We start from the raw sequence: 10,337 nt of genomic DNA on the forward strand, positions 1-10,337 counted from the left end.
TAAATTACCATTTATAATGAATATTCTGCAAAATATATATAGCATAAATATACGAGTACTACGGAAGTTTTCAGACACAGCCTTAAGCGGACACATATCATGTAATTTTTTTTTATCATTAATCTAAAAATTGATATATGCTACAGAGTACAAGACACTATGATGTATCTATCTATTTATATATTGTACTAAAAGAGAGGGTACCTCAATGTGGTGTTGACACATGTCATTTTTAATTTTACTTTTACTTTTTATTGCTTAATAGCATATCATTTATATTACTTCGAAGTATATAGATAATACAATCTATATTATTGAATATACGGTATAAAATAATATCTATATACTAAATTCAAGAAACTATTTAATTTAAAGATGTTATTGACTTCTATTGTCTATCACAAAGATATTATGGAAAATATTAGAGACAGAGTATATGAACAGTACCAAAACAATATAATCATTATTTAACATCTTTTATACGATAACTAAAAAGATATTAAACAAAAACTTATGATCAAATTGAAATATATATACTCCTTACTAGAATGTATATTTATTAGGTTGCTCAAAAATTATATTTCCTATGTTCATAAATACTTGCAACGTTTGATATTTTTACACTATTCACATATTCCACTTTGACTATTGTTGGTGATTTATATGTCAAATAAAACATAGTCATGTGGGATTTTGTTAGATTCGTCTCCATACTTATTTTTAAAATATCAACTTTTATAATTTTTGCTTGAATAGAATTTAAGATATTGACGATCTAAATTGTGCATTGACATCGTGAAAGTGACAAACGATGCGAGTATTTATGAACGGAGAAAGTATATATTTTTATTTTTTTTCTTAACATAAAGTTATGACCAAAATGTATGATTTTATTATTAACATATATATAATGTATGTTTTTTTCCAAATAGGTATATATGCATGCATGCATTCTATATACACTGCGTAATATAATATTGGTGAAATTACGATATGACTATTATTCAATCATATGTACTCCGACTTCGTAGTATTTAAAATATGACTATTACAAAATTGTACGTACTCTTATAATATTATAAGAGTCTCAACTATTATTTTAGAAAATGTATTAAATAGTATTTTCTCTATTTTTTATTTACAACACTTCCCTAAAACGAAAAAATTGCAACGCTTTTCTAAAACAGAAAAGTTGCAACACACTATAAATGCAAAACTATTTTGTATAATTTGACATTTCTACCTCATACTTTACTCTCTTTATTAACTATAACCACTCAAACACCAAATAAAATAACATAACCCATTTTCACTTATACCCTTATATTAAAGAATTTTGATTCTTTTTTCTTAAAGTGTGATAATGTGTATGTTCCAACTATATAGAAACGGAGGAAGTTATATCAAAAATATCACTTCTTTACTCTTTCACAAATATTTTATTCAATATATAGTTCTTATGTCCCTTTATTTTCCTCATATTCATCTTTGGTGTGTCTGTTTGAGATTAATCCATACATTAAACGAAAAAATTTCCCACTTGCTCTCTCTCTACCTCTTCTCTCATGTGACTACTTTATCAACTTATGTTCACATTTTATACTCAATTCTTAATAAACTAAATTTTGGCCATGCCGCAATCAAAAGGGTCGGAGTGAGTTTATTAGAAAGTTAACTGAAGGTAACATGAATTATTGACCAAATATAGGAATGTCAGATTGTCAAGTGGGGCGGGTTTTGGGGAGATCCTTATGCAACGCCCCGAGTTGGAAGGGTTGGTGGAAAACTTTAATTTGGTGGGTGACCCGGATAGAAAATGTATCTGCCTCGAGTGACAAGGCAATGATGAATTTTACATTTAACCCTCCCACCTCACATACCCTTCATCTAATTGACTATGAATAACATTTTTTACAACTAACCTACATATTATAACATTTTATTTATTTATTTATTCAATTACTCTAATAAGACAACCAATTTGGAAAATACTCTAAATATGGTTTTAAATTAAATTGAAAACTACCAAAAAAATGGTATATGGTTGGTTTGAGATGAATTTGGATAAATGGGTGGGTGATGGAGCGGGAATGAATTTTATTTTGTAGGTCGGTAACGCACATATATATCGTCGGTGGCGGGGATAAGGATGATATTTTAATGTGAGTACGGGTGAGGAGGGACAATCCTCCGCGCCCGCCCTTCCTTGACTAAAAGTCATCTCTAGTGGAGTAATGTATATGATGTGTCTAAGTGATAAGTGATCGAGTAATGTATATTTTGTGTATTAGTTCTACAAGCTCTATAGAAATAAAGGGTATATGAGAATTACTTTATGTTACACGGGTAATGAATGAGAATGAAAGTAAAAACTGTCCACGATTAATTTTAATTTAGAAGAATATCTACAATAACCTTTATTTTGGTTAATTGCCTATGGATATAGTTTAGAATTCATGTTAATTTTTGGTGCGAATGAGCCACAAGGGCAAATAAATTACAAATGGGGGCGGGGGATTCGAACCTGAGACCTATTGTACACAGGCCCTCAGTCTTAACCACTAAGCCAAGACATCATTGGTGTATAGTTTAGATTTCATGTCAATTTAATAGGGAGTATTTTGTGTAGTAGATTGTAAATAGTGCATCGCGCGGGTCCTATACTAATTATGACTCTAAAAGAAAATTAAATCTTTTAAGTATAGTCATTTCAATGTATATTTTCAAAACATTTACTTTCTAAAAAAATATAATTGTGGATTAAGTGGTACCCCTCCACCACAAAAAATATATAATTGTGGATTTAGTGGTTTATGTGTGTCAAGGAGACGGTAAAATATTACTCCATCCGTATTTAATTAAAGGATACACTTTTCTATTTTGGCTATCATGAATTCATGATACCACTTTCAATTATATTAATATTTATCTCCTTCTTTGTGGTTCCTACACTTACTCACATCATCTTTTACTTCACTACCCCTACTTTCATCTTATTTTAATAAATCCAACTCACTATCAAAAAATTACATGCCGATCAAAGTGTATCTTTTGGTTAAATATGGAGAGAGTAATTGAAAGGGACTCATGGAGAATGTCACCCTATTTTACACTTAAAATTATCTCATACCTTCGTAAGTTCATAATGAAAATCACCCTTTATCTTGTAAAAATGGTACGGAGTATTAGTGTATTGCTATCTTTTACACTTAGTTTCACCCAGAGACATTTTAGATAATAATGAATAAACCTGAAGTACTCTTTCCAACTACAATGCACAAATCTCACCAACAAATACGTAGTAAATAAATGGAACTGATAATAGATTATCAACTACTGCAAAAGAACCAGAGAGGCATCACCACTATCCTAGATTCCTAGTGCTCCCTACAGGAGCTACAAGATCCCTTTGCACGCTTTGACATGACTACAAACTTCTCACTCGTCTAAACCGATCATAATATTATCAGCATTACATCATACTCACAATCCATACACACAACCATTTCATCAACCGTGAGTATTTGAAGCATGGCAGCAAGCACGATAACACACACAACATAGTTCTCAGGGGTGTTCGTCGTACATTCATGAAATGTGTCATAAGAGCAACGTCAGAAGTCTTAAAGACTGGACCCAGTATTGTCATTTACTGGCCAAGAAGCGAGGGTATGTAAAACGCATGGGACTGTGCCATCTCAATGCGTTCCCGGGGATCATGCATTGTCTCATCTCTCAATGCTTGAAGTATAGCCTTAGAGGGGAAGTCCCTGAACACACAAGTCAATGAGAAATGTAAGAGTTCTCTCTTGGCAGCAGACCACTTTAGAGATGTGGATCAACTGTTGAGAACGAGCAACCAATGAAAGCAAATAGGAGTTGCATATTACCTGGTTATAAGTATGCTATAGAGTGTCTTCAAGATGGGACAAAGTTCAACTGGAGCTACAGGCTTCTTTTCTTCAGGATGTAGCACACTTATGGAGGATTGACCAAGTAGTTCATAAAATGCTTTCACAGCAGAGACACCCTGCACATAATAGATAATATTTGGATCATAAAATTATATTGAGACATGACATGTTAACACACTTTTTAAACTTCAGATAATTGTATCTTCCTTTTTTGCTCAATTGATTAATACTCAGATCCAATCAAATATCAATAGTTGTTGCCAATCTTGTGGCAGCCACAAATAGAGACGCCACAGTCATGGAAACCATTTCCAAATTAACATGTCAAAGAGGCTACATTGAAGTAAATTGCAAGTAACAGAAAATATCCAATTCTGCATGAAACTCAGCCCCAAAAACAGACGCAAAGAAATGATTCTCAGGCGACCTATATCTTAGCTCACTAAATTCCAATAGCAAAAAGATTAATACAGCTTTCTCCTTTACCTGTATCATACCCTTTCCCTTGATGCTGTCACCCATATCAAGGCTCAGTGCACCCTTAGCCAACATTTGGCCATACCATGCATTACGACCTTTCAACAGGGTAACATATGTATCCGCCAGCAAAGGACCAGCAAGTTTCTCTGGTTGTTCTGACAAAAGATGTGTAATAAAAATCATCTCCGATGTGCAGTGTGCAAAATATACAGATTTGCTGGTGGCACTTTCATTGGTTAGAGCTGCAACCATTCCTGTATAACCACATGAAAATACATATATAGAGTTCTCAAATTGCAGTCATTTAAATTTTGCAATCAAAATTACTGCCTCCTACTTCATGCTCTATAAACATTATCCCAAAACCTCAGTTATATTTACCAAATAGCTATTTGAAACCTTGGAAAGTGTAAAATGAATTGGAAGAACATAGAACAACATAAAACAGTCTAACATAGAAACAGATAGCATCAACAAGCAAACAAGAACACAGAACAATATGTTGTCCAGACTCCAGTTTAAGAGTAAACAACCAAAAAAGGGAAATTCTCCTCTCAGGTCACGAAAACAAACATCATGGACTTTTTGTTTGTTATTGTTTTCTTTTCTGAGTGTGTCGTGGGGGAAGGGGGGGGGGGGGGGGGGTGAGTAACTATACGCAATATTGCTATAGCTTTCTTCGACATGTCCAAGAATTTCATATTTTATTCTTTCACCGCATAATTAAATATCTTAGGAATGTTACGTTTAGATCATACAGTAGGTTGGTTAGAACTTTAATGTATACTTGACCATCATTTGAAAGGAAAATATTGGTGTTGAATTCCTTAACTATGCGTAACATTGTACTGCTTTTCTACTGTTGGAATAGGCTAGATAGAAAAGTATTAGAGTGGAGATATCAGAAACAATATAGGGGAGGGGCATGTGGTATCAGTTTGTCATGTTAAAAAGAGATTCGACCTGTTTGAGGTAACTATAACGTTATGGCTGATGTACCTAAGGGCAAGGGATAGGAACGTTGAGTGTCAGAAACTTTAATTTAGGTAAAAATATTAATACTAGTTTGCTTTTATTATAATAAGTGATTGGTTGCAACTGAGGAAATTCTCAGCCTCTCCATGTTTAGCAAAACAAAACACATAGACGTCGTTTCATTTTCATTTGTTAAACAAGAGAAAAATATAGTCTTTCTTGCTTATGTTTTTGTACGAATTTGGGGGTAAAACATACCTTGAAAACCACAGAACAAGAAATGCAACATGCTCCTATTGATCTCCTTTACCCTTGAAATAATTTATTCATCCCAAATGATGAAATGAGTCCCAAGATTTTTACCACACTTTTTTTTGAAGGGGTGTTGCCGTTACTTCTAAATTCATCACAAGATTTGATTAAATTAACCTTCATTTCATCAAAGTGTCAATGGAAAAAACAGAAACGCCGAAAGCAGAAAACCTACCAAAAATCATAACATCCTCCAAACTAATGATACAATCACCCCAAGGGAAGATAAAGGTGTTAGTATCAGAGCACCATTTTTCTTCATAACCTACAATTAACTCATTGTCCCTCTTAATCATGTAGGGATCTTATAGAGAGATAATGATTTAATCGTAGGTTTAGCTGAGAAATGATGCTGTAAAAATACCACATTTATCTTCCCTTAGGGTGAATGTATCATTAATTTGGAGAATGTTATGATTTTGGGTGGGTTTCCTGTTTTGGGCATTTCTGTTCTTTCCCCTTCTATAAATAGACACTTTGATGAAATGGAGGCTAATTTGAACAAATATTGTGTTGAAATTAAGAGTAATGGTTACAATGTTTGTGACTCATTTGAGATGGATGGATTATTTCAAGGGTAAAGGAGGTAGTTGGAACATATTACATTTCTTGTGAAGTGGTTGTCAATGTATGTTTTTCCCACAAATTTGTACAAGAAACATAAGCACGAAAGGCTATATTCAATAAGAAAATAAAGTTTAGCTATTTTGGGTTGCAACCCACATTTGTTTTTCCTCCAGATATCTTTAAAATTACTTGAGTTAGGAGCATATAAAATCTAACCCCTACATGAAGTCAAGGAAGCTTTCTCTCAAGATTGGAATAATAGTATGCCGTGTGACATTGCGTTTTCTTAATAAAAAGAAAAATAATTACAGTTATCTCATAACAACAAAGTTTTGAGCTATTGAGTACCTCGTAACTGAAAAAGAGATTCTACAAAATTTATAATCATATAAATGAATGAGATGCATCAAGAATTCATAACCCCCTAATTAAAGTGGATTAAAGCTCCATTAATACTAATAACATCAATGAATAATCAAAACAACTTTAAAATTTTCATAAAGGAGAGATTGCTAGTTGTTATAAAGAAACTCATAAAAAGACAAAAAGGAATGCATGCTCTGAAAGTGTTCTTTCGCTTTTATAAGTAGTTTATATAGCTAGTGATCCCACTTTGTTATGAACTTCTTTACGTTGCTGTGATCTTTGATCTTCTTTTCATGGTGTTTGTGGAATTGTTGATCCACCTTAATTTGGACGATGGTTATGAACTTTGTAACACATTTTACAAGAAACACTATTGTTTTACCTCAGTTAGATCTTTCGTGACTCCAATCCATCACCATCAAGTACATGAGTATATGCCAATATGCGGGAGTAGCGGAGTAGTATTACCCTTAGAAAAACAACTCAAGAATAATGTTATGGTACCTCAGACACATACCCAACCTTTCTTGTCTCCTATTCGTGATTTATCCATTCTAATATTTTTCCATGTAGATATATCCTTTATTCCAACATCTAGCACTACCATAACCAACTAGGCAAAGCCTTCTTTAACTAGGAGGGTTAGCTACATGGATTCTCGCTCACTACTGAAAAAATGTCCAACAGCTCAAGAATTGTTTTGACACTACAAGACAAAAATCCCCCGGACGACATATTTATGCAAATATGGTATGCAAATATGGTATTTGGGGGAAGAGGAAGGAGGGTAGAACATGTGTATCATACACCTAATGGTGAAGAGCGTAATTGGGAACCACATGAAGACAAAATTTATACGCACTAAATTCTTTCTAAACCAAGGCCAGGCATCAAAAGGAAAGAATACTTGAATAGGCATAAACCAGTCCTCCTGAAACCCCAAAACATGTCCAAGATTTTGTAAATAGCTATTCTTAAAAGCTGGAAAATGTAAAGCTAACTAGATTCTCTACGTGGTATTAACAATCAAAAGAAGGCTTCTTGGATGTATGACAGTTTCTCAAGCCAAAGAGAGCCACCAATCCGACGGAAGAGTGGAAGTTAGCAGCAACTGCGAATGAGATGTTTTGCACCAAAATTGCATAAAAGAAGTCAAGGACCCAGTTGACAATAATTATGGGGTTTAAATACTGACTTTTACAACAACAGTATAACCTTAAATTCACCGCCTATCTAAGGCCCACACCGCCCACCTGATCCATTATATGCTTATTGGGGCTGTGCCAGATACTCAGATTGGGACAGTATGCATTTGAACTCCAGTTATTGAACAATTTTTATGTAGCTTAAACCAATAATGAACAAAATCACTTAACCACAAGGAGGAGCAATAAATTTACTTACCAGCTCCAATGGCATAGACATTCTTCAACCCACCCATAACTTCATGTGTGACAAGGTCACCATTATCCCACACAATAAAATGTGGCTGTCTCAGAAACTTGGCCAGAGGCTTCCTCCATTTCTCAGCTCCACAAATTCTAGCATTAGCATACTCTTTGTTATAAATTTCTGAGGCAATATTTGGTCCTCCAAGGTAGAGAATATTTTCCATAGGAACTCCAGCTGCCGTAAATAATGTCGGAAGTTTAGAGATCATGGGTATATGTTAAGCAGGAATTTGTACGAAGATTAAATGCCATTTAATAAAATATGTGGCTCCCAGGTTTTTTTATACTGGAAGAAAACTTAGCTGTTTACTTTCTAACTATACTTCTATTTGATAAGTTCATGTAATTTTCTGAATTGAAGAGCTATAGAATGAATTCATGAAGTAATCACCAAAATTTCAAAGTAGGATCGGAAAAAAAAAGTCTTACCGGCTTGGTGAATCATCTGAGTAGGAGTCACAATCCGCGGCACTGGCTCCAATTCAGCCTCTATACCCTTTGCCAGAGAAATAATGACGGGTGCAGCAATCCTTTCCTTCCAAAACCGACCAATCTCCTCGAATACCTCTCGGGTCTCCGTTGATGGCAAACCATTCACCACAATATCAGCATCCCAAACAGCCTCTTGCAAATTGGTTACAACTTTCAATGGACATATAGGGGTATCAATCATGTTCAAGCAAAACCCATCTTTCAAAATCTCATCAGCATTCAGCGTACGATCACCTAACCTAGCTTCTACGTACTTCAAGTATGAACACCTCCTAATTAGCCTCCGTAACACATCTTCCCTCGAATTAATCACTTCAAACAGATGTTCAGCAGTTGCTCGATCGACTTGCCTACCCGGTCTCCTCCATATCCTGATTGAAACTTTGTCTCGAAAATGACCATAACTATCTTGCAACAATGCAACAAAAACACTCCCCCAAGCACCTGCCCCTACCCCAACAATTCTTAACGGATCGCCTTCTGCTTTCCCAAGAAAACGTCGAAGCTCATCCAATTTCTCCTCCAATACTCCATTAACCGACCCATTTGGATACCCATTATGATTCTCAACTTCAGCAGTTCCCACCATTTTCCTCCAACAAGATCAACCGTTTATATATAATTCTTTTCAAATAAGCATTACCCACACAAAATTATGATAGTTACCCAGATCAACAAATACACTAATGCTTATAACAAACTCGAAATTCTGATGACCCGGTTGATGATTTAAATTATAATCACTAACCAGATTGACAAAAACACATACAATTCAGCATTGACAAAACCAGGTACGATTTCTTCAACAATAACAGAACAACTATTTCTCAATTTTAATCAAATTCAACCAAAACTTACATTGGTTATCTTAACCCACCAATATACGGTTCCTCCACGCTGCGTTGATATAAAAATGGCGATTTTGCGGGAGATTTCCTGAAAAAATGAGGGGTTTTTCTGTTAAAAAACTGGAGATTGCGTGCACGAAACTTGAAAATTGAGAAGAGGTCACTGATGATGGGGGATCAATTAATGTGAGTGATACAAAATTGGGGATTTGGGGATTTTTAAATCAGAAATGTGGGACTTTTCTACTGAATTATGTTGTACTGAGAAAATAGTATTCTGGGTTTTGGGTGTTGGACATTTGAGCTCAGCATTACACTGTTACCAGTTCAGGTGGTTGAGCTGCAATTGCAAAGGGAAGAAAAAGGTAAATGTATCATTTTTCTGTTATGATCTTTGTGAATGTTATAATTCTTTATTTTTTATTTCTTTTTGGTCCAAATAATTCTTGACTTTTAGATTAGTGATTATGTAATTAAGGAATATAATTTAGGAAAAGGTACCTTTATTTTCTTTAAAAGTGGAAAAAACATGATTGGTGACGGTGTTATAGGAAAATATAAATCTGGTATCGTTTTTTTTTTTTTTTTTTTTGAAAGGTAAGATGAATAATATATTAAGAGCCCCTCCGCTCGAGGGTCACTCCTAAGTAATCATTATAGATAATAGAAAACAATTGTGGGCTATTACAAGGATCTATATACATTTTGTCACTAATTAGATGTCCAACATTAGCAATCCAGTCGGCTGTTCTATTAGCTTCTCTAAAAATATGCTTGATTTCCCATTTGTCGAACGAGAGGAGGAGTCTTTTAATATCGTTGATAATGTTGTGAAGTTTCCAAGGGATAGACCAAATCCCTTTAACTGAGTTGACATTGAGGAGGTTGTCACCTTCAATGTAGAGTCTTCTGATATTGTGACGCTTGGCTTC

General features: G+C 34.4%; 1 protein-coding gene across 1 annotated transcript; it reads right to left on the minus strand.

Annotated features, from left to right (window-relative positions):
• Positions 1-3,135: 3,135 nt before the first annotated feature.
• On the minus strand, positions 3,136-9,789 carry LOC110804977 (probable glycerol-3-phosphate dehydrogenase [NAD(+)] 1, cytosolic). Its single transcript, XM_022010574.2, has 5 exons — positions 8,495-9,789; positions 8,019-8,240; positions 4,401-4,648; positions 3,891-4,030; positions 3,136-3,770 (listed from the first exon to the last, which is right to left on the minus strand). The coding sequence occupies exons 1-5, from the start codon at positions 9,144-9,146 to the stop codon at positions 3,650-3,652; spliced, it is 1,383 nt and encodes a 460-aa protein (XP_021866266.1). The 5' UTR covers positions 9,147-9,789; the 3' UTR covers positions 3,136-3,649.
• Positions 9,790-10,337: the final 548 nt, after the last annotated feature.

The sequence above is a fragment of the Spinacia oleracea genome, chromosome 1, assembly GCF_020520425.1.
Source record: "Spinacia oleracea cultivar Varoflay chromosome 1, BTI_SOV_V1, whole genome shotgun sequence".
Lineage (NCBI taxonomy): Eukaryota > Viridiplantae > Streptophyta > Magnoliopsida > Caryophyllales > Amaranthaceae > Spinacia > Spinacia oleracea.

Coding starts and splice junctions, on each gene's coding strand:
- LOC110804977 (XM_022010574.2), bottom strand. CDS start 9,146: ATGGTGGGAACTGCTGAAGTTGAGAATCATAATGGGTATCCAAATGGG. Junction 4,031..4,400: donor AGGGAAAGGGTATGATACAG/GTAAAGGAGAAA, acceptor TATTATGTGCAG/GGTGTCTCTGCTGTGAAAGC. Junction 3,771..3,890: donor TATAGCATACTTATAACCAG/GTAATATGCAAC, acceptor TTGTGTGTTCAG/GGACTTCCCCTCTAAGGCTA.